Consider the following 23772-nt stretch of genomic DNA (forward strand, 5'->3'; position numbering starts at 1 on the left):
GAGTCCCAGGATCAAGCTCATCAGGCTCCCCTCAAGGAACCTGCTTCTCCCTCTGCCTATGTCTCTGCCTTTCTCTCTCTCTGTTTCTCATGAATAAATAAATAAAATCTTAAACAAAAGTATTACTTGGCCAAAAGACCCACAAACAAACAAAAGCCAGGGGACAGGCAGGGACACAACATGGTAAAGGAAGATCTAGTCCAGTACTCAGACCTCCTAATTCCTACCCTGGACTCATTCCTCTACCATCTCTGAGTCTCCATAGCTGCTTCCTTCACTCATAGCAGCCACTATTTATCTTGAAGTCAGGCCACTGTAACCCTAGGAGGTACAGACAACCCTCACGCGCATTTTACAGATGAGAAGACTGAAGCTCCAGGAGAGGTTCCTGTACTGTTGGTCTAATCTAAAGAGAAAGACCTTTGTCCCCCTGCTTGTGGTCCCTCATACTCAGAAGCCACTCAGGAAAGGCTGGATGACCTAAAAGAACTGACCTGATACTCCTCCTCGGTAAGGCCCTCAGCCAGGGCATGCTGGTGCAGCTGGTCAGAGTCCTGTGCACGGAAGAGGCGGCTGAGCAGGGCATAGATGTAGGGGGCCTCAGGGGAGGTCTGCAACAGCACAACCAGGCCTCCGTACCAGGCGGCCCGTGACAGGTGGTGGGCATAGAGGCGCTCTGTGGGCGACAGCAGACGGAAGGCCTCACGACAGTCCAGGCTAACCACACCGATGTCATTGGGCAGGATGTACTGGGCGTCTGCCATGGGACCTGCTGAGAACCATTACCATCATCACAGCCATCATTTACCACACACCAACTGCCCACCTAACTCTGCACTCTCCTAGTCTCATTTACTCCTCCCCCAAGCCCATTCACAGATATGCTAATTGAGGCTCAGAGGTTAGTTGACTCATGCAGGGATATTATAAAATACACCAGTGGGTCATATTTGGCCTTGGGCCCTTCAACCTTAAAGTGTGAATTTAACTATTTAGCATTACAGATGGGGAAACTGAGGCCCAGAGAGGCTAGGAACTTTGCCTACTAACACAAGGGAGGGGTCAGAAGCAGAGACCTGCATCTCTAGACTCCCAGCCTGGGTCCCTCAGGCTCCTCTCCTCCTCTGACTTCCTGGCCTCCTCTTCAGAATTCTCCTGTAAGTTCTTCAATTCCACCCACCATTGTGTTCACAAGGACAGAGTTCCAGGCTACCAACTTAAAGACCCAGGTCCAAACCTGATTCAGCCCTAAGCTCCTAAAAGTCAGTTGCTTCACTTTTCTGTGCCCCAATCTCCACCTCCCTAAAATGAGGGGAGGATAATGTTCTCCAACCTCATCAGGAGGGTGTGCAATCTTTCTCACTCTCATTCTTTTAACTGCCTTTTTTTTTTTTTTTTTTTGGTCCTCCATCCTCCTAGTCTCTCCCTGTGCTGGGCCACGGGAGCTACAGAGCCACATTAGTTCGGAGCTGGAATAAAACTCACTTTACAGACAGAGAAACTGAGACATAGAGAGGCCACGCAACTTACCACGCAAGTCTCACAGTCTCGCTGGGACCCGGGCTCTGCCGACCCAGGGCATGCTCCACACCGCCCTTCCTAACGCGGACAGTGTGTCCAGCCTCCCCCACCACTCCGGATGCTCCGCCCCCAAGAGCACAACCCTCGGGGTTAACTCTTTGCTGCCCGGGGGACTCCTTGGCCACGGGGCCGCGATGAATGCGGAAAGGGTACCGCATGGTAAGCAGAAAGGGAATAATCTTGCGTTCGGTCCAGACTCGCCCTGTCCCCCAGGATGACGCATTGTGACCCCGAAACCCGGGAGCAACTCCTCACCTGCAGCAGCGGCTTTCATCGCAAAATCACTTCCTGCTTCCGGCTCCCCCATTCATTGGGGGCTCCATGAACTCCGCCCCCCGTGGCCAATTGTCGGGCTTCGGGGCCGGGATGGGCGTCAGCTCCAGCCAATAGGCGCGCAGAGGCGCCCTCCGTCGGCCCGCCGCCGCCGCCGCTCCCGGGCCCCACCGGGTCACGCGCGGGATGGCCCCGCCGCCTTGGCCTTTGTCAACGAGGGTGCCGGCGCGGCGGCCGCGAACCTGCGTGGCCGGCCTGACCGCGGCTTAGTCCCGGCAGACTGGGCTGACAAGATCCCTCCGAGTCCGTGCGGGGCGGCTTGGGTGTCACGGACGGAGCGGCAGGGACTTCCCCACAGAGCCCCAAAGTCGCTCTCTTGTGGGTCCCCGGACCTCAGTTTTGCAGGTGGGAGCCTGCACAATGGAAGTAACGTGACTCCCTCTCCCTCACTGGATTCGAGGGTCAGCGGGTGGAGACTCTTGGGAGACTGAAAACCTACAAGGCGAGCTGCAGGGCTTGAGCTGAGGCGACCACGCCCGCACCGGGACGGAAAACGCCTCCAAGGTGCTTCACTGCACCACCACGGATTCGCCAGGGCCTGGAAGGCAGCCGCTAAACGTCTCTGAGCCTTAGTTTCCGCAGCACAAAGGGGCGAGGGGCCTGGCAGTTGGTGCTTGCCCGATGCCTGATGGAAGGGAAAGCTGCCCGTGACCTCTGGCTGCCCAGGACACAGCTGGCCCCTGAGGTCCACTTTTGCATGTCTGGATGGACTCACAAGAGGATGACCTGGGCCAGGCAGGGCATTTCCAAGTGCTGGCGCTGGGCCTGGGGTCAGTAGGGGGCATTGTGAGGGGCTCCAGGTCAGTGTGGGCAGAGCCAGGCCATCTCAGGTTGAATCAGGCCCCCACTGTCTACTGAGTGGGACACTTTACCTCTCAGTCTTCGCTTCCTCAGCAAGAAAACTGGGCTAACAATTGTCTCCACCCCAGGGATGCTTTAGCCCTGAATGAAGTATGACTGGGCAGTCTGCTCCCCAGTGTTGTGCCCAGAGAGGTTGGGGAAAGTGAATACCTGAAATCCACACAGTCTTCTTGCCCTGCCTTTACCACACCTGTGTCTAGGCCCACAGCAACATCTGCCCACCATTGGTGCCAGTTTCTCATTTATGAAAGTGCCCAAAGCCCTGCTTGACACAACAGTGCTACTGTTGGCTCCAATGATAATTATCATCACAAGGGAGCACCCTACATTGTCTATGTCTTTTGGAAAGTCACCTCTCTTCTCTGTGCCTCAATTTTTATTGTCTTTAAAATAAAATAAGTATACTCCCCTGACTTCAGTGAATTTGAGATGGACACCAGAAAAGGAGGTAGTGCTCTCCAGCTGTCAATGAGCAGCTTGGGCCAGCAAAAGATCCCAGTATTCCTGGGACCCTCAACCCAGCTGCATTCTTATGTTTACAGTTAATACACGAGGTCCTGTTCAAATGGAGGATACTTCATTCTTGCAAAAACTCAGATAGGATGTCATTTTACCCATTGTAAGAGATGGAGAAACTGAGGCTAACAGGTTCATTGACTTCCCTAAGGCCACCCACGCTATCCTCAGGTGTCTCTGAACTGAGGTCTAGCCTTACTGAGACCTTCCACCACATTGTCCTCTCCACTTGGCCCAGTGCACGCGCGCGGACACACACACACACACACACACACGCACACACAATCATACAAAGTCCACTCACTAGAGTCATGAGCATCCTTAGCCTTGGTTATTCTCCATGGAAATGCAGGAAGGGTAGGTGAGGAAGAAACATTAAATACCTACTGTGTTACAGATGCTCTTCATACATTCACAGCCACCTGGTGATAGAGGAATTGCTCTTCCATTTAATGGGTAAGGAGACTGAGGCTCCAAGAGCCAAAGAGGGGCAGAATTGGGCCAAGATCAGAGCTGTCTTACCCTCTACCACTATCTCCAAGATCTCCCTGGGATGATACTCTGCTCTTTGCTTGTCTCTCCTCCCAAGGTCTACAGTTTTCCTACTGGAAATGGAATCGGAACAACCCCTGCCTTGTTCCCAACAGGGTCAGAAATGAGAACAATGGGGTAGAGCTGGATTCCTAGTGGTGTGTGTGTGTGTGTGTGTGTGTGTGTGTATAGGAGTTGCACATCCACCCAAGCATCCCCATCTCTGTTTCCCTAGTGCTCCAGGAGTGTGTTGCTCCTGGAGCAAGAATCTCATCACTTCCCCTTTTTACCACCTGCAGGAACCCTCTGTCCTCTCCAGAGCAACAGGTCTGGTCTCTGTGGCCCCCACCAGCTGTGTGACCTGGGGCAGGTTTCCCCCACCTCAAACTTGTACTCCCTAAGACTCTGGCAGCTGTTTTCAACTGGGGATGATGCCCAGGTCAGGCCTGTACTTAGAGCCTCTTTTTCAGATTTTTCTATCTCCAGAATCTCCATCTACCAGTCTCCCTAGCTTGCTTCCCCCCAAGAAGGTCTGAAAGCAACCCCAGTAGCACACTGAGCCTGCCTTGGCTCTCAGGGGGAAGTGACACTTAGCCAAGAAGAGTAAGGGTCCAGTTGACTTGGTCTCCTTGGCAACCAAGGGCCACTAGGCCCCAGCCCAATGTCCTTTCTCTTTTCTGCCCATCCAGACCTGGCTCCTTAGCCTTGAGCATTTTCCTGCTACACATCTGCACATGCTGTTCCTGTGCCCTGAGCTGCCCTCCCCATTCCTCCCACCCCCATCCAAGAAAAGCAGTACAGTGTGATGGAGGAGGCCACGCTGAGGCCAGGCAGGCAATCTCAGATTTGAATCCTGGCTTGGTTACTTTCTAGCTGTGTGACTTGGCACATGTGCCTTAATCTCCCCAGAACAGAAATGGGAACACCTCCATCCCTGGGTAATTATGAGGATTAAATAGCAAAACCTCTTGGTTAGTGCTCTATTCATATAGTTATTAGCAGCAGCAGCAGCACAGCACAGGGCATGGTGAGCACTTGGTAATAGTAGCCCTTCTATCTCAGCCAGCACTCTGGGACCGTCAGTCCTCTCCCTTCTCTCCACTCGTCACTGTCCACAAATGAGTATTTGTGACAGAGCCTCCATTCAGCATTTTCCACCTCAAGGAAGCCCCAACATCTTGCTCTAGCCACTCATTTCCCTGCTTCCTCACACTGGAACCTGTGCTCAGCCTACCTCCTGCCCAAGCACCTTCCCCTTCTTGTGGGGAGTTCCCACGCCAACCTCTCTCCCTCTCCTGCCTGTTTGCAAGACCTGCTCCACAGCCCCTGATGAGTCTCTGATCCTGGTACACAGGAAACTGTTGTCATTCAGTGATTTGGTCTGTTGTCCCCTACACTGAATTCCACTGGGCAGGGAAGCAGGTCTGATTGTCTCTGTGTCCCCAGAGCCCACTTAGCATGGAGTTCAGCCCATAGTGGGTATCAGCAGATGCCTGCCCCCGCCTGCTGCCCACCCATCACTCATGCAGGGGCTGGCGGCACTGCACGCATGCTGGACACGTGGGGTTTGTGAGGGCAGCTGAGCAGCAAGGTTTATAGAGAACCCAGGGCAGCAGCAGGGTGAGTATCTGGAGCTAGGTCGGCAGGCTCAGGGCACAGCCAGCCTGAGCTGGGGGTCAGGGACCCACAGCCCCTTCACTCCCCCAGGGACACAGTGTAGGCGGCATGATGTGGGACACCCCAGGAAGGGCCAGGGCATAGGGGTGGGCTTCCCTCCATCAGCCCAGGACAGAGCTGGTGCTAAGGGCCCCATCATTCTGACTGGGGTAGGGGCTTCAGGGACAAGGGTCAAGAGGGAAGGAACACAGCCCATCCAACGCGTCCATCTGGTGTGGCTATGTGCCAGCAGGTAAAGTCCCACATGCAGAGCTCCCTCTGGGCTGCAGGAGGTGGGGAACCTGGGTGGGCAGGTGGGCATGGCAGCCGGGGCCTGGGGGAGCCTAGTCCAGTGGCCCCTGGAAAATGAGGCGGACACAGCCATGCTCACCAGTGAGCCAGGCCCCACAAAAAGGGCAGGCAGCATGGAAAGCGTGGGTGCCATGGGGCAGTGGTGTCTGGGCCCAGTAGCGGGCAGTCTTCTCAGAACAGACATGGCCGCAGGGTGCAAAGGCATGGCTTGGTGGCCCAGGGTCCAGACAGAGGCCGGCCTCCTGGCCAAGCCACAGGGGGACGTAGGGCCCCACAAGGCGACAGAGAGGACACTCGCGCTCCTGGGGGCCCCGCTCTCTCCTGCAGCCCCAGCCATGGTAGCCGTGGACATGGCCACACCGGACGTAGACCCAAGGCTGCTGCTTGTCGGGTGCCGTGCGGCCACGGGCCGGACTGGGGAAGGCCAGAGTGCTGAGGCCCACAGGGCACTGGGGCCGTGCCGCGTTCGCCTCCTGCCGCTGGGCCTCCAGCTGCTTCAGCGTCGGTGCCCTCAGCAGCCCTGCTGGCGTGCGCCACAGCAGTGTGGCCCCACACAGGTCAATGAGGGAGCCGTCCTGTAGCACATTGGACTCATTTTCCACCTGCCAGAGGCACAGAAAGGTCTTAACTGCTCAAGATGGCACCAAACCCCTGGCTCCTAGGCAGCTATCACCCCAGCCAAGCCATCAGTCTATCCCACCAAACCTCCCTGGAGAGAACACCCTGGACCAATGGGGCAGGCTGGAGGGGAGGGGAGAGGAGAGTAGGGGCAGAGGGGGAGGAGGATGGGGGCAGAGGAGCCAGGAGGACTGAGAAGCCACATGGGAGGCAAGCCAATGGTCCCAGGCATGCACTGCCCCTCACAGTGGGATGTGGGCCTTGGTCACTTCATCTGTCAAATCAGGAGATCTGGACCAAAATGAGGTTTTACCCAAGCTCTCATGTAAAGAAGTGGTAAACTCTTCTATCTGAAACACTGGGGAACAAACACTGCCCAAAGCAGCTATCCTAATGGCTGTGGTTAAAAGCAAGGACTCTAGAGCTTGCCTGCCTGGGTGTGAATTCCAGCTTCACCATTTACTAATTCTGCATCCCTAGTTGAGTAACTCAACCTCTCTGTGTCTTAATTTCCTTATCCTCAAGATGGATGTTACTTCCCATTGTCTCAAGTGGTTCTCATGAATCAATCATTGTAAGCACTTGGAACGGTACCTGGAACAGAGGAGTACTCAACATGTGAATGCTAGTGAAATTCATGGGCATAGTTTTAAAAATAATGTTTCCCCAAACCTCCTGGTAGTATTGATGCTCTGGAAAGATAAGCCATGCTCTTCCCTGAGATTTCCCATCTGCTTGCCCAATGTGCTCGTACACTAGAAGAGCTCTGCATGGCTCATTTGAGGAGTTTGCCCACATGACCTCGGGCTGGCCCCTACCTCTCTCTAGCATTCTCTTCGAGTTCCTAACATTAGTTCTCTGATCTGTGCCATGTGGAGCATTCACTGTCACCTCTGTCAGAACTACTCCAAGGGCCCTTTCCTGCTAAGTGAGGATAATAAAACTAAATCCGTGTGAACGTGAGAGACACATTATAGACTGCCAACACTTTAGGCTATAAACTGCTCACACATGGGCCAAGTGTCATCCTCACACGAGGCTGTGATGTTTTTAAGCTGCCAGCATCCCTAAAGCCACTTGGTACCGCAGTGTGTTTATGTCTGCTCACCACACACCACCGCACAAACCTCTGGCAGTATGTGGGCTATGTTTTGGGGAATATGGTCTGGCCCTCTCCGTGGGGCAAGTGGTGCATGACCCCCAGATGGAGCCTGTTGGGGATCCCTTGTGTGGGAGGCCTGGAGATCAGATGGGAAGGACCTGGGAAGGATGAGGGGTGGGGGTGGGGATGGAGCAGGACACCTACCAGCTTCCCTCGTTGTTGTGCAGAGCGGCTGTCCCTCAGAGTGTACACGTTCCCACAGACTGATATCTCCCTCCAGACACCCGGGGCTGAGTCCTCAGAGAAGCCACCTGCTGGGTGCATCACCAGGACCCCATTGGTGGTTAAGCCATCCATCAGGCCGTCAGGGGTCCGCCACTTGGCCGCCCGCTCCTGGGACCAAATGTGGAATCAGATCATATCCCTGAGTGGCCCCCAGCCTGCTACCCCTCTACCCTCATGGTCAGAGGTGGCCCAGAGAGAACTAGAATGGACACTGCACGGCCACAGGCATCACTCAGGTGATGGCACTCTCAGAGCCTCACTGTGCTCATTTTTAAGTGGCCTTGCTAATGCCAGCGTAGGTCATGGTTACGATGACTGCTGGCTGGTCTATCATCCCAGGACGCTGCCCCTCCCTACCCTACCTCTCTGCTCACTCTCAGACAAAGTGCCAGTCCCTGCCTGGGGGGCTCACTCACTCCAAGGAAGATGTTGCTGGAAGCATCAAAGCCAGCGGCATAGATGCGGGCAGTATAGGGTGGCCGGCGGTCACAGAGGATGCGGCAGGCATAGCGAGAGATGGTACTCTGGGCTGAGGGGCCCTCAGCAGCCCCTCCTCCAGGGGATGTATCTGTTACCACAAAATCGATCATGTTCTCCGTGGAACGGCCGATCTGTGAGAAGGGGAGGGCAAGCACAGGGATGCTTATGTGTGCAGGTCAATCCCACAGGCTCTCTCCCTCCCAGGGTTCCCAGCAGCTGCTCTGCATGTAGGGGTCACCAAACAATGAGGAGGGGGTGGTACCATCCCAACTTCTCAGGTCCTCTGGAATCTTAGCTGGAGTCTCCAAATCTAGTCACTGGGTCTGGGGCTTCTCTATCTCCCCCACTCAATAAAAATGAGTTGGGATTTTTTGGATAAACTACTGAAAAGGTGACACCCAGTCTGGGAGTGATCAAACATTAGCAGCAAATAGCGAATTTTCTGTATTTACTAGATACCATGCTAAGTGCTTCATGTGCTATATCTCAGCGAATCTTATCAATAATTCCATGGAGTGGGTACATTATGGGCCCCACTGTACCGATGAGGAAACTGAGGCCCAGAGAGCATAAGTGACTCTTGCCCAAAGTCACCCAGCTGGTAAGTGATGGAGCTGGGATATAACCCAAGCAGTATGACTCTCACACCACACTCTGAACCCTTAAGCTCTATGGCCTCCTGGGGCCTGGGTGTTTGGTCTTGTTTTTTTGTTTTTTTGTTTTTTTTTTTAATATTTTATTTATTCATTTGAGATAGAGAGAGCATGAGCAAGGGGGGGGGGGGAGAGGGAGAGGAAGACGCAGGCTCCTGCTGAGCAGGTAGTCCGACTCAGGGCTCCATCCCAGGACCCTGGGATTACGACCTGAGCCGGAGGCAGATGCTCAACCAACTGAGCCACCCGGGTGCCCCTGGTCTTGGATTTTAAGTTTTGATATAGCCACTGATTTGCTGTGTAACTCCAGGAAGTCAACTGCACTCATTGGACCTCCTGATTTGAAGAGTAGTCGATTGCACTGAGTGCCTCCAAAGCAACTCCCCGGGCCTTCAGTCTTCCCAGTTCACCCTAGAATTCTCAAGAAGACTGCTACATTGAGGCCTGGTGGCCCTGCGGCCAAGAGACTTGCAGAGAGGTCTGAACATACCTGGAACATATCCGTGTCGCTGTCATGTGTGTACTCAACTATGACCGAGTGGCTCCGGGACAGTGTGTACGAGATGCTGTGCTGGCCACGGTTACTCAGTGCCTGGTGGGGAGAAAGGGGAAGTCACTTCCCAGGGCATGTGGCCAGGAGAAGTGTGAGCCTCTGAGCCAGAAGCTGGAACTCAAGGCCCACTGGCCAACCCCAGTGAAGGGGCAGTTCTACCCTTGCAGAGGATGTACTGTGTGGCTGGCACCATATACGGGTTACCTTATTTGATCTCTACAGCCACCTCAAGGAGGTGGCAGAGTTATCATTCCCATTTTACAGTTGAGGGAACTGCAGCTCAGAGAGAAGAAAGTGGCTTAAAGTCACAGAGCTGGAAACAGGAGAGCTTGTATCTTAACCCAAATCCTCTGAAGCCAAGGGCTTTTCCTTTGCCATTGCTGTGTTACTGTCACATCCCCTTCATGGGCCTTGGCTGCCCCTACACAATACTGATCATTTCTATTCGATAGTTGGGGTCTGGTCATCAATGAACACATTTTGCAAACTGTAATGTATAGTGCACAATAAGGAATCTCCCCTCGGCACCATTTCTCTGGCAGCCTAAGGCAATGTGTGAAGACACAGTGGGCTCCTCTGCTCCAGTGGGGCTATGGGTGGGTAGGACTGGGAAGGCCGAAGACCTGGTCCAGGTCTGCTGAGACAGGCTGCTTGCCTTGGAAACGAGTGGTGTGGAGATGTGGTGCATGACATCTGGCTTCACTCCGTTGGCATGGGGTCGGCGGCTCAGCGCCAGGCGGCTTCTCCGGCGGCCTTTGTCCCCACTTGCCAGACACCCATTGTAGCTGTGGATGTAGGGATTTAAAAAGAGGGGGTTGCAGAGAGAGAGAAAGAGAAAGTGAGGCCCTGAGAGATTTTGAGGAACTGCCAACTTCTGGGTGGACTCTACCTTAATAAACAAGCCCTAGAGACACCTGAAACTAGAAGACCTCTACTATTATCAAATCAGTGCCTTTGGGGAGTAGGGTGAGGGCTGGAATATCTCCAGAAGGCTTTTCATTCAATTATGCAGTGTTTCCTGGCCACCTGAGCCCTGCCTGGCTGGCTGCTGGGGGTGGCACCAGTGGCACAGCACAGGTCAGTTCTATCCTCACCGTGGCAGGAAAGGGGTGTCCTGAGCTTTTCAAGGAAGCTGGGCATCAAACACACCACAGGCCCAGAGATAGGAGAAGGGAATTCTGGCCTCAGATCAGGTTTCTAAGAAAGGGAACACCTTTCCTGGACATTGAACTGGAAAGGATTCACCTTTACAGATAACTATCATTTATGACACCACAAGTCCAACTGGAAACCAGAATGGAAAAGAAAGCAGACCGGCAATGCCACCACCTCCCTAGATCCATACATGTCAAATGTCTACCTTCCTTCCAGCTCTTCTCCGGAGGGAGTGATTGTGGAAGGCAAAGATGAGGTGAGTCACAGCCTTGATCACTGCCACGTTCTGGAGGCTCCCATGTTCCTGGGGCTTCACGTTATTAATTACCTAATGGAATCTGTGCAATGTCCTGCCAGACAGGTATCTTTCTTCCCATTTTACAGATGAGGAAAATTGAGGCTCAGGGAGGTAAAATGACCTGCCCGAGGTCCCAGGCTAGTAAGTGAAAAAGTCAGAGATTTGAACTTGGGTCTGTCTGACTCCGGGCTCTGTTGCAGAAGCCCTTCTAGAGGGAAGGCTTGCCCCAGTTGAAGGGCCTGAGGCTGGCAGGGTTTGGTGAGATCATGGAGTGGTGATGTGGGTGGTGAACTGATGTAGAGGAGAATGAAGCTGGTGGAAGGACCCTGAACACCAAGCTTAGGAGTCTAGGCTTTGTTCTATGAGACGAAGGAGCCATGGAAGATTTTGGAGCAGGGAGTGCCGGGATGAAGAGCTGCCAAATACAAAGACCACTTGAATCAGAATCTTCTCCATGAGCTTGTTAAAATATAGATTCCCTGGCTCCACCCATGGAGATTCTGATTCTGTAGGTTTGGGATGGGACTGTCAGTGGGTCTTTTCAATGTGCTCTTCAGGTGGCTCTATAGCCAGTGTGGGGCTTCACTGCTCTACTGAGAAAAAATAGCTGCCAAGAGGGCCTATACCCTTGGTCTGCACTCTCCCTCATCAGTGGCCTCGCCCTCAGCTGGAAAGTCTGTCCTTTGGGACACCAAACAGCTATTTTTCTCATGCAAGCAGCCCTAAGAAGAGAATCACTTTTGCCCTTGTAAGTTTTTCCCACTTTTGGGGCATGGGGCAATTCTGGACATGGGCTCGGGACTCAGATGGGCCTGGCTTAAATCCCGGCTCTTCCACTTAACACATGACGTCTGTAAAAGGGTACTAATTGATCAGTACCTACCTTGCAGGTTTATTTTGAGAACTAAATGAGATAAAGCATTTAAAGATGCTTGGCACAGAGTTTGACATACATATACAGCAAGCCCTTGATAAATGTTAACTTATTATTATCAGGAAAAAGCACTTGGCATGTACACGTCAGCAAACATTAGCCATTATTATTTCTAATTAATCATAATGATAGCATAGCTTATCAAATATCTTTTTCTGGGCAGATGGCAGAGAGGGAGGCCAACAGGAGGTGTGGATGGGGGAGGAAGAAGAGGGATCTGTGCCTGGAGGCAGAGCTAAGTGGGTGGTTCAGGGATCCTGGTCAGGCAGAGACCAGGAAGGGATGAGGTCTACCCAGCCACCAACTCACATCGCTTCCTCTCTCCTGGCCTTGGTTTTCTCATCTGTAGCATGAGAGTCAGTTGGGGCTTGGTGAAAGTACACTAGAGCTAGAGTAAGAAAGACCTGGGTCCAAATCCCAGCCCTGCCACTTACCAGCTGTGTGCCCTTGGACCAGTCACTTCCCCTCTCTGAGCCTCGGTTTCCTCACCTCCTTCCTCACAGCATCTTTGTGAAGATTGAAATGAAATAATGTCCATGAAAGGGCTTGGCACAGGCCTGCCTCCCAGAACACTTGATCTGTGCCAGGCACTGTCTACGTGCGTTACAGGAATCACCTCATTTATTCCTCTGACAGCCCTCCAAAGTATTATTATCATCCCTACTTGTAAGATGGGAAAATGGAGGCACAAGGAAGTTAAGCAACTCACAGAGGCAGGATCTGAACCAAGCATTTTTGCTGGAGAACCAGAGTTCTTCACCCCAGACTACATATGCTAGGTGCTTTATGAAAGGCAGATGGTGTTACTTTTTATCTGATCAGAAACTTAGGTGGGCAGTTAGAGTTTTCTCAGTAATTTATAAAAAACAGGAAGACAAAATAACAGGAATTGAGGTGGGTTTGGTCAACTCTGTCTCTCCATTGGGGCGGTGAGGGGGGACAAACAGCAGAAGATCATAGGTGGGGAGAACTGGGGCCCTTGGTCTGGTTGCCCTAGGGGTGCCTGGTGCCCTGCCCCACCTGGACCAAGGTCGCTCACCCCAGGACGATGAGTTCCCCATACTTGATGGGCTCCTGGTCTGGCTGTGCATCTTCACCAGGAGAAGAGAGGACACAAGAGCCCTGGCTCCCTGGATGACGGAGGTTTGAGTTTCGGGGAGACCCCACTTCAGGGTTTCCTTCTAGCACCATTCCGGGTGGACTGGGAGAGGAGAAAAAGCATTTTGCAACCTCCCATCCCAAACACCCCCCCACCCCACCCCCCACCCCCCGCCCATGCCAGCTCAGGCCTGCTGCAGGGACACTTAGGCTAAGGCCAGAGTGACCTTTCACTACCTCTGTTGCTATGGCAACTGCTCCACCTCTGCCTCCTTTAAACTGTCCCAGCGTTGCTGGGATACCAGGGAAGGGAAACGGGTGGGATGGAACCCCCACATTCAGAGGGTCAGGATATTTGGTGAGGCCAGAGGGCTGGACCAACATGGGGGGGCCAGAGGCTTCTTTTTCGTCAGGACCCCAGTCTGGGATGTGCTTGAAAGAGGGACACCTCAGGAGTTAGAGGACCCTTATTCCTCATCTTAGACTCAATTCCTGGGCTTGGTTCTTGGCCCCCAGGGCCTCTGAGTAACCCTTCTGTTGGGTTTTTGGAATCTATCTATCCATCTTAATCATTCAGCCCCTTTGCAGGTCTAGGCCTCTGTCTGTCTTTTTTTCTCAATGACTCTCTCTCCTCCTGGGCTGTCCTTTTCAGCATCTCTCTTCCCACCTTCTTCCTCATCTCCGTCTGTCTGGCCATCTTCCTCTGCCCATCCATCTGCCTCAGTCTCCCCATCTCGGCTCACCCGGCGGGCAGGCCTCTGGACCCCTCCCTGGTGGGCGCCCCCTCCCTCCCTCAGGTGTCTGTCTGCAGTCCCAGGGCCGCCTTGGTCTCTGGAGGCCTGTGGGGGCGGCGCTCCCCCCTCTGGCTGGGGCTGCAGCAGAGCCCATCTCCGCAGGAAGCCTGTTTGGAAAACATCTCCGCGCAGTCCTGCGCGGGGGGCAGGCACAATGACGGCCCAGCGCATACGCAGATACACACCCAGCGGCCCCTCGCCACAAACATGCGCGCGCACGCACACAGCCCCGCACACCCCGAGCCCCTCGGGCAATGCCCGAACGGGCGCCGGCCCACCGGGGACCCGCGAGCGCCAGTCCCGGCGCCGCCCTCGGACCCACTCCCCCTGCCACCCCCAGACACGCAAACACGCCCCCCGCGTCCGCCGGGGCCCGCCCGGCACAGCCCCCGCCCCCTCAGCCCCGGCGGTCTCACCTGGCCGCGCTCCCGGCCCCGCTCGGAGCCGCTCCTTTCGAGCCTCGGCCCTGCTCGGCCCCGGAGCCGCTACGGCGGGATGGGCCCGGCCCGCGGCGGCTCCGCGCTGCCTCGTCACGGGGACACCCGGGGCCGAGGGAGGGGGCGAACGCTAACCACCACACTCCGCCCCCTATCCCGATGCCCCGCCCCGTTAGGACCGCCCCCGCGGAGCCCCGCCCCACACAAGACTCCGCCCCTTGCGGCGCAGCTTAGCTCTCATAGACTGAGCCCCGCCCCTCTTGAGAGGCCACGCCCCTATCTAACCCCGCCTCTTACTCTGGGAGGCCCCGCCCACCACTCTGTCCCAGGAACTCCCTAGCAGGTCTTCGCTGGTTCGGGGACTCCCCTGTATCCGTGAGACCCATCCCCGGGTTCAGGCTCCCCAGACTCCGCCCTCGTTTCTGGGGACTTCCGGGTTCTCCCGGAGACACGGGCGCCCCCTCCCCCACCGCAAGGCGGAGCCTTCTCGCTGGGCGGGAGGCGCCTTTCCCCACCTTGGGCGGGGGACTCTCTACCTCCTGCCCGAGACTCCGCCTCCCAAATGCGAAGCCGCGGAATCAGAGGAGCATAGAAGTGGGGGCGGGAACGAGAGAAGGAAAATACTAGAGGGATCGGAGGAAGGGGGTGTCCGTTAGCAGGGAGGACGAGAAAAATTGCTGTAATTGGCACGACTTGCAGACCTTTCTTCAGTTAAACTCGGCCACTTTCTCGCTGAGCGACCTCTGGCCGGCTGTGGGCCCCGGGGTGACCGGGAACACCTCCCTCCTTCCCATTAGCACTCACACCACCCGAGAAGCCACAAAGTGGGTGGAGACCTTTAGGAGCTTGCAGCTCCTTAGGCCCCTGGGCTTGCAAGAGATCTGTCATTCTGTGCCAGATGCTATGCTCTGTGCTTGGAGCAAAACGAGGCCTTTAATTTCTGGGAGGCAGTCACGATAATCACCCATTTTACAGGTGAAAAAAACAGAGTTGTACAACCTAACCTGGTTGTGGTTATCTTACCAAGAGTAGATCTGAGCTGCGTGACTTCAAAATCTGACTCTTAACTTTTCTATACCTTATTAGGATGAGGAAGGGCAGGATGGGATTCAGAGGTGCAGAGCAGGAGAGACCCAGAAATGCATCAGATAAGATCCCTTCAACACATTATTTCTCAGTATGTTTGGAATCATAGCCAAGAGCTGGGGGAAGCCCAGAGGGTAGACAATTAACCTGAGTCTTTAGAGTATTTATTGAGGAAATCAAGGAAGGCTGTATGGAGGAGGTGTCCTTTGGCCCCAGTCATGAAGGAGAAATGAAGGTTTGCCCACACATTCCTGAGAGAGAGCATCCTTTCTCCTCTCCCCCCATCGTGCTGCTTGTGAAGCTCTCTGTCTCCTGGCCCCCCACCCAGGCCCCACCATATCTACACACCCCACTAATTCCACCACCTAAAAATAGTCTAAGATACCAACTGCTTTGCCAGCTGTTTGGGGGCCCCAGCAGCCAGATGAAACAAGAAGGCCGCCAGCAGCCCGTCCTTTAGGGACAAAGGCACTCATTAATCAAAGAGAATCTCCCTGAGAGGCCACCTTTGAGGAGGCTGGACTGCTGGGCTGTCAGCAGCAGATCATACAAATCCTGCACAACAGGAGAGCTCCCATCCCTGAATGCCTGCAGTGTGCCCACCTCCATACCAGGTACACAAGCCACGTTGGGACATGGGGACAGTGGGACAGTCTCATTCCCCTTTGCATTCCCAAATTCCAGCACATTGCCTGCCAGAGCAGACCCTCAATGAACATGTGCTCAATAACTGTTAGAATCTCCATTTTACATTTTAGGAAACTGAAGCTGGCGATGGGGGTGGGGGAAGAGATACATGCCCCAGGTCACACAGGTGCAAGCACATAGCTGAGGATTGAGCAGAACTCCAGTGCTACTATCTGACACCAGACTGCAAGAATAAAGGACTGAGAGAGATTCCAGGATACGGCAGGAGGCAGAGATTTCTCCAGTGGTATACAGCACTGGGACCAGAGCTGCATGATGAGCACAGCCAGACCACAAGTGGCCTCCCGAAGCCTGAGGTGGGACTGATCCCGGCATTGTCTGGGTGTGGGAGAAGGAAGAGTTGAGACACCACCAACAGACACAAGTGCCCAAGTTCCAGCCTTGAATTCTGGCTCTGTCTCAAGAACTCCAGCTTCTCAATCTCTCTAGACTTTGTTCCTTATTTATAAAATGGGAATAATAATAGTATCTACCTATGGTGGAAAAAAATTTGCAGTATTGTTCTGAAATCCCTTTGTTCAGCCCCTCCTCTCTCTTCAATCTATATCTTGACCCTATTGGAAAAAAAAAAAAAAGAGCAACAAAGAAAGGAAGAAAGGGACAAGATACAACCTTTATTTCTTTAATTCTTGGTTTCAAGACAAGTGGCTGGCATAAACAGTTTAGAAAAATATTTGAAGAAAAAAAACAAGAAACTCTCTGGGCTAAGAGATATGGAGAGAAGAAGGAAGGGCTAAGATGCTGAATTCTGCCTTTGAAGCCCTGTTGTGAGTGGGAATGGGAGCTGGGAAAAGAGTGAATCCTCAGGTAGATTTGGGGATGTAAATCCTATTCCTTTAATTTTTTTTTTTAAGATTTTACTTATTTACTTGAGAGAGAGAGAGAGAGAGAGCATGAGCCGGGAGTGGAGGGAACAAGGAGGGGCAGAGGGAGAAGCACACTCCCCGCTAAGCAGGGAGCCCAACGCAGAACCAGGATGGCGGGATCATGAACTGATCCAAAGATGCGTTTAACTGACTGAGCCACCCAGGTGCCCTAAACCCTATTCCTTTAAAAAGATCAGATTTGATTGCATCAGTTCATGGAACAATTTCTGTCCCAGGATATTGTTGAAAACAATAGAGGACTCAGCTAGCATTGAGTGGAGCTTAACAGCTGGGTGTAGCCAGGGAAAGAGTTAGTCAAGGAGAGCCCTGCCCAAACTACTGTCATCCCATCCCTTGGGTGACTATGGGTATACCCAAGGCTACATTTCTTGAGGACCAAAACAGAGGCTTTATATTTAGACTGGAAAGTAGGGGAGGTGGGGAGATAGAGTTCACTAAAATAACCCGGCCAGTTACTAAAAAGACAAATGACAATAGCAAGCCCTGGAGGGAGTAGACAAGTATAGAGTTGCTGTAATATATTAATTACAGTCTTCGGATTCCAGGAACAACCACCACAAAAACCCTATAATTCATACAAAGAAACAGGAAAGGATGACCCATAGAAGGTGGCAAAAGCAGGCAGGCGTTGTCCGGATGCAGGGAACTTGGCACCTCACACAATGCTCGTGGGAATGTAAAATGGGTGCAGCCGCTTAGGAAAACAGTCCAGCAGCGCCTCAAGCAATTAAACATAGAGTTACCACATGAGCCAGAAATTCCACTCCTAGGTGTAAAGCAAAGAGAAATGAAATGTTAAAAATAAAGAAAGTCAAGAAAGTCAGTAACACAAAAATTAGGAAAGTGGCCATAATTGAGAAGGAGCACATGCCAGGGTGGGGAGGGGAGAGCATTGGGGTGCTGTCCATGGTGCTGTTCAGTCTCTTAACTGAGTGGTACTCACTTGGGTATTTGTTTTATAATAGCTAAGCTGTACATTTATTTTGTACAGGCTGTTTGTTTACTTATGGTATTTTATAATAAAAATGTTTAAAATAAGATGAGCTGATTCAACCACACCCTTACAGTCTGCAATTTGAACAGGCAGGGACTTGTTCTTGCTGAAGCTACAGAGGTTTTCTTTTCTTTTTCCTGTCTTTTCCTTTCTTTTTTCTTTTTCTTTTTTTGCCCATGAGCATCAGTAAGAAATACATTATTATTGTGGTCCAATGCAAACACAGGCACACAAGGGAAACACCAGTATTATGAGACAATACATGCATTTACTCCATGGGATGTACTCAGCAATTTTCTATTCTGTTCCATTCTATGTTATTTAAAATGTTAGTTGAACTCACAAAATCAATTTAATAACCCACTGATGGGCCACAATGCTAGTTTTAAAAAAGTATTGTCTAAGATCAAGGTGTTGGCAGGCCTGATTTCTTTGGAGGACTCTCTTCTTGGCTTACAGATAGCCACATTCTTGCTGTGTCCCCACGTGGTCTTTCCTCTGTGCGTGTCTGTGTCCTGATCTCCTCTTATAAGGACATCATTCAGATTGTTGAAAGCCTGAGCCTGACCTAGTAGCCCCATTTTAACTCACTTACCTCTTAAAAGGGTCCCATCTCCAAACACAATCATATTCTGAGGTGCTGGGGGTTAGAGCTTCAAGGTATTACTTTGGAAAGGAGAGAATTCAGTGCATGAGAGGCATCTTCCTGAGAGATAGGGAAGCAGAGGGAGTCAGAAAGTAAAGGAGGAGAGAGTGTCCAGGTCTTTTCATCTACATATGGAGAAGCATAAGAGACTTCAGGACAGCAGGGGAGTGTACACTCTCTGGTTGGTCAGAGGGTGGGGTAGGGAGTATGAGGCTAGAGAAGGTGGCAAGTGCTAGGTCTAGGGCCTTGAATCCCATATGAAGACTTTAGTTTGTAGAGTGATGAGTCCAAGAAGGGTCCCCTGGGCCCTGGAGGGAGACCCCAGAAAGCTGAACTTAATGAGTATCTCAGATGGACCAAGACCCACAGTCTGGGAAAAGAAGCTGTAGGCTGACAAGCTTTAGATAAGGGCCTGGCACTGGCTGAGTTGAAGAGGATAGCCTGGGAAGGGCAAGAAATGGAGGCAGAGAGGCCGTAGTGGAGGCTGCCCTGAGTATCCAGCCAAGAAAAGACAAAGTCTGAACTGACAATACTAGTACTTAGCTTTCGTAGAGTTCTTACTATATGCCTTGAGCCAGGCCTGAGCTAAATACCCTGCCTGCATAATGATGTTAAATTCTCTCAACAGGCCTGTGAGGTAGGTACCTTTGTAATTCTTATTTCACAGATAAGAAAACTGAGGCCCAGATAACTGTAGGGACTTGCCTCAAGTCACACAGCTAGGGATGTGTGTGTTAGGATGTCAACCCTGCTTTCTGGCAGTCATAGAGGAGATGACAGGATTGGTGGGAGCTATAGGGACATAAGTAGGTGGGACAGACATAACATGCAGGCTAAGGGAGGAGGTTCTAAGCCCCTAACTCCCTATATTTGCAATCAAAAGTTGAAGGGAGGATCTCAGCTTACTCCTTCTCCCTCTGCTTCCCCCTTCTTTGCCTTTCTATGCTGCTCCAGGGGGCTCTCAGGGTACCAGGAACAGGGCTAAGCATGGTTTGTGTCACAGGTACAGATCTCAGTTCATACTTCCCATGTATAAGATACAGGATTTTACCTTTCTCTGATTTAACTTCATCTCTGTTTCCACTGGTAGAAATTTGGAGTTCCTTTCCCTTACCCCAGGAGGACACACCTGCACTCAGTGCTGTCTGTTCACATGGGTTCCTGATGAGATGGCCCAACTGGACCTCCATCCTAAGAAGGCCTCTGTCTAGGCAGCTTTTCCCTCCGGGGTTGGTGGCTTCTCTACTCTCTCCCCGTTACACTTCAGAGCATGGGAACCTTTCTGCTACACAAGGGCACAGGCATTTCTGCCAAGCATGCCTTGATCACTACACAGCTACTCCCTTTCTAAGGTCTTACACTTCTTTGGGGAAGGGGATTAGCACCCACTGACTCCTGGTCTTCATTGCTTTTCTGGGGTCCACTATCCACCTGGAGAGATGGCTGCAAGTTTTGCAGCTGGGACCTCCTAAGTCTCCCTCCCTGTCACTCCACATTCACTCTTTGCTTCTCCTCACAGCCTAGTGAATCTTTCTATAATGTGTACATTGGAAGTCACAGTATAAAACCCCCTACTTATAATACGTTGTCCAGGCTTTTTCATTTTCTGCTATGCATAGATTCAATTTTAGCTTGATTTCCACTTCTTCACTTCTTTTTCTCAAACTGTTCTCCTGCAGCTTCAGATGCTTCATCTCCTCTGTGGCTGCTCCTTCTTGGTTGCCTTTGCTCACTCTCTTTTTTTCTTTCCCCTATTTATTTTTTTATTTTAAAAAAAGATTTATTTATTCATGACAAAGAGAGGAAGAGAGAGAGAGAGAGAGGCAGAGACACAGGCAGAGGGAGAAACAGGCTCCATGCAGGAAGCCTGACGTGGGACTTGATCCTGGGTCTCCAGGATCAAACCCTGGACTGAAGGTGGTGCTAAACCACTGAGCCACCCAGGCTACCCTCTTTCCCCTCTTTATTTATTTTTTTAAGATTTATTTATTTTTTTAAAATTTTTTATTTATTTATGATAGTCACACAGAGAGAGAGAGGCAGAGTCATAGGCAGAGGGAGAAGCAGGCTCCATGCACCGGGAGCCCGATGTGGGACTCGATCCCGGGTCTCCAGGATCGCGCCCTGGGCCAAAGGCAGGCGCCAAACCGCTGAGCCATCCAGGGATCCCCCTAAGATTTATTTATGATAGACATAGAGAGAGAGAGAGAGAAAGAGAGGCAGAGACACAGGAGGAGGGAGAAGCAGGCTCCATGCCGGGAGCCTGACGTGGGACTCGATCCCAGGACTCCAGGATCGTGCCCTGGGCCAAAGGCAGGCGCCAAACCACTGAGCAACCCAGGGATCCCTTTCCCTTCTTTAAATCCTGACTTCTCTTCTTTCCTCCTTGGGTGATCTCACTCTTGGCCCTGGCCCCAAGGACTATCAGTCTCTATGCTACAGATGCCAGCATTTCTGTGTGCAGCTCAGGCTTCTCTCCCAGACCAGGCCATGGCTAGGTGCCCATGGGCACCCCTGTTGTGTGTTGGTCTCAGCTACTGACAACTAATATTGTGGCTTGACTGGCCTTGTGGGGTTGTTGTTGTTGTTGTTGTTGTGAGAGAGCAAGAGTGGGGAGGAGCAGAGAGAAAGGGAGAGAATCCTAAGCAGAGCCCACACCAGTGTGGAGCCCAAAGCAAGGCTCGATTTCATGACCCTGAGATCATGACCTGAGCTGAAATCAAGAGTCAGACGCTTAACTGACTGAGCCACCCAGGCACCCCCACCTTGTGGTTTGTAATATGAATACAAGACGCCTTCAGCAATAACCATCGGGGAATTTGGGGAGAAAAAAAGATTTATTATTCACATATCCTGGAAATTGCATGGCACACCTGGGGCCACACAGCCAGTTCTCAGAGGGAGAGAGAGAAGGGGGAGCACCTTGGATTTCTGCTTTTATTGGGGTCTAGGGTGGGGACCTAAAATTTTACAGGCTCACTATTTATTGGTGAATTTAAGACAGAATAGTTGGTATTTAAAGAACAAAAAGAGTAAAATCAAGCAGTTCAAATGCTCAGTTACCAAGATCTCTAAAACAAAGGAGCCTCAGGTGGGAGAAGGGGACTTGACCTGGCTCTTTTTATCTAGACTTGTGGCTGGCAATGTGTTTAGATTGCCATCTCTGAAATGGATGTCTCCTTGAAATGGATGCTCCTCAGTCAAAGCTTAAGCCAGGCACTGATATTACAAAAAGGAGAATACAACTGTCAAGGCTTACACTATACTCTCTGACACAACTCACAATCTTTCACCCACCTACAGCTCCCAGGTCCCAACAGTGAAAGTGAAAGACTTTATCATTCATTTACCCAAAGCCTCCATGCCAGAATCCAGAGCATCACCATGGATGCCTTTCTCCCTCTCCCTTGACAAATCACCCATCAAACACTAAGTTCTGTTGATGGGCCAGGCAGTCTAGGGAGTGGTTAATGAAGGCACTAGAGCCAAAGGTTTGGGTTCAAATTCACATCCTAGTAGCATAAGTTTGGACAAGTGACTTGACCTCTCTGGGATTCAGTTTTCTAATCTATAATGTGAGGAATAATAACAGCACCTATACTTTATAGGATTATAATGAAGTTTACATGAGTGACTTTTCATAAAGGTGGACACAGTATATATTGCACAAGCATTTTCTGACTAAAATATATTTCTATCTTCTAAGTATCTCTTGAATTGGTCCCAAGCCACCAACATCTCTCCACAGGGTTCCTGCCCTGGCCTAATGGGTCTTCCTGCATCCATCCTTGCCCTCCTCCCATCCCTCTACGTACCCAAGCCTAGGTCACCTTTCAAAATGCAACTACTTAACACTCTTCAATGATTTCTACTGCATAGCCACACGTCTTAACAGGGCTGATAAGACTTGTATGATCTGACTCCCCACTCACTTGTTGCATCTCATTTTCAACACTAAAATGCTCTGACCTTACACATTTCCAAAACTAGACTAGGGAGCTGCTTCCTTACAATGTGTAAGAGCTGGGACAATCAAGACTATCCTTTCATTGACATAAAGTGAAAATTGACAACAGAGCCCAGTTTGTCCCAGGCTGCTTTTTAGGCTCCCAGAACACCTGCCATGCCAATCTGTTTCCTGATTCCTTCATTTAGGAAGAATTTATGTCTTTATTTGTAAATAAATTTGTAAATAAAGGCTGGGCAGTGTGGGGGTACTCAGAGATAAATCATATCTAGCTGGGCTCTCTTCAAGGTGCTTTACTTGAATTAACTCATTTCCTGGGAGGTTAGTACTATTGCTAGCCCTGTTTTGCTAGTGAGTGAGTAAACCAAAGCACAGGAAACTTAATTATTTTGCCCAATGTTTTACAACTAGTGAATCAGGAGCCAGCTTGATTCCAGACCCTGGCTAAGGCTAATGAGATAGAGCATTATAAAGAACTTGAAAAACTTCAGAGGCAGGAATAATCACATTTAATTAGTGGAAGTCCAAAAAATTCATAATAAAAATATGACAGTTTACAGTGTGGTTTAACACAGATTATCTCCTTTTACTAGATGAGGCAATGTAGAGTCATGGTACATGGCACAAGGTCTAGAATCAGGTAATACCAATATTGGTTTCCCAGCCTTGTCACACACAGGGTAGTTGTTTTTGACCTCCTTTTTGTGCGTCAGCATTCTCGTTTGTCAAAAGGGTAAAATAAAAAAGGACTAAAATTTAGTTCATTGTGAGGACTAAATGAGATAATAATGCCCTTAAAGCGCTCGGCACCATGCCTGGATATAGCAAGTTCTCAAAAAAAAAAAAAAAAAAAAGGCATAATAAGATGCTGGCTTATTTTTATAAGTCTCACAACAGCTCTGTGAAGGTTTTGTCTTCGTTGTACAGTTAATAGCACATGCTTGGGGATCCCTGGGTGGCGCAGTGGTTTGGCGCCTGCCTTTGGCCCAGGGCGCGATCCTGGAGATCCGGGATCGAATCCCACGTCGGACTCCCGGTGCATGGAGCCTGCTTCTCCCTCTGCCTGTGTCTCTGCCTCTCTCTCTCTCTCTCTCTCTCTCTCTCTCTCTCTCTCTCTGTGACTATCATAAATAAATAAAGAAAAAAAATATTTAAAAAAATAGCACATGCTTACTAGATGCCGGGCATTGTCCTAACACACTGCTAACTCAATCTTCACAACAATCCCTAGAGTTATGTCTACATATTATAATCTTTGTACAGGGGGAGGAAACTGAACATAAGTAA

General features: G+C 51.2%; 2 protein-coding genes across 5 annotated transcripts in view; both read right to left on the reverse strand.

Moving 5' to 3' along the window:
* DPP3 (dipeptidyl peptidase 3) overlaps nt 1–1984 on the reverse strand; it is a 34085-nt gene extending 32101 nt beyond the window's left edge. The window contains exons 1-2 of one of the 3 annotated variants that reach the window (XM_041722309.1): nt 1837–1984; nt 495–769 (exon numbers count right to left, since the gene is read on the reverse strand). In XM_041722309.1, coding sequence (XP_041578243.1) covers nt 495–769; nt 1837–1888 — 327 coding nt within the window. In that variant the 5' untranslated portion in view covers nt 1889–1984. Of the gene's footprint in view, nt 1–494; nt 773–1530; nt 1754–1836 lie in introns of those variants that run through there. The other 2 variants (XM_041722311.1, XM_041722310.1) reach the window with 2 other exon arrangements.
* Nucleotides 1985–3720: 1736 nt separating this feature from the next.
* Nucleotides 3721–14332, reverse strand: PELI3 (pellino E3 ubiquitin protein ligase family member 3). Of its 2 annotated transcripts, XM_041722312.1 has the most exons (8): nt 14177–14332; nt 12908–13069; nt 12303–12374; nt 10137–10266; nt 9419–9520; nt 8212–8406; nt 7715–7903; nt 3721–6392 (listed from the first exon to the last, which is right to left on the reverse strand). In XM_041722312.1, the coding sequence occupies exons 2-8, from the start codon at nt 13057–13059 to the stop codon at nt 5823–5825; spliced, it is 1410 nt and encodes a 469-aa protein (XP_041578246.1). In that variant the 5' UTR covers nt 13060–13069; nt 14177–14332; the 3' UTR covers nt 3721–5822. The 2 variants fall into 2 exon arrangements, with proteins under 2 accessions (XP_041578246.1, XP_041578247.1); XM_041722313.1 differs by lacking the exon at nt 12303–12374.
* Nucleotides 14333–23772: the final 9440 nt, after the last annotated feature.

The sequence above is a fragment of the Vulpes lagopus genome, chromosome 11, assembly GCF_018345385.1.
Source record: "Vulpes lagopus strain Blue_001 chromosome 11, ASM1834538v1, whole genome shotgun sequence".
NCBI classification, from domain to species: domain Eukaryota; kingdom Metazoa; phylum Chordata; class Mammalia; order Carnivora; family Canidae; genus Vulpes; species Vulpes lagopus.

What these genes read in the sequence shown, in the direction of transcription:
- PELI3 (XM_041722312.1), bottom strand. Translation starts at nt 13,059, where the DNA reads ATGGTGCTAGAAGGAAACCCTGAAGTGGGGTCTCCCCGAAACTCAAAC. An exon ending in GGGGAACTCATCGTCCTGGG is followed by an intron (nt 12,375 to 12,907) that starts GTGAGCGACCTT and finishes ATCTTCACAAAG; the next exon opens with ATGCTGTGAGGAAGGAGGTG. An exon ending in GCGACACGGATATGTTCCAG is followed by an intron (nt 8,407 to 9,418) that starts GTATGTTCAGAC and finishes CCCTTCTCACAG; the next exon opens with ATCGGCCGTTCCACGGAGAA.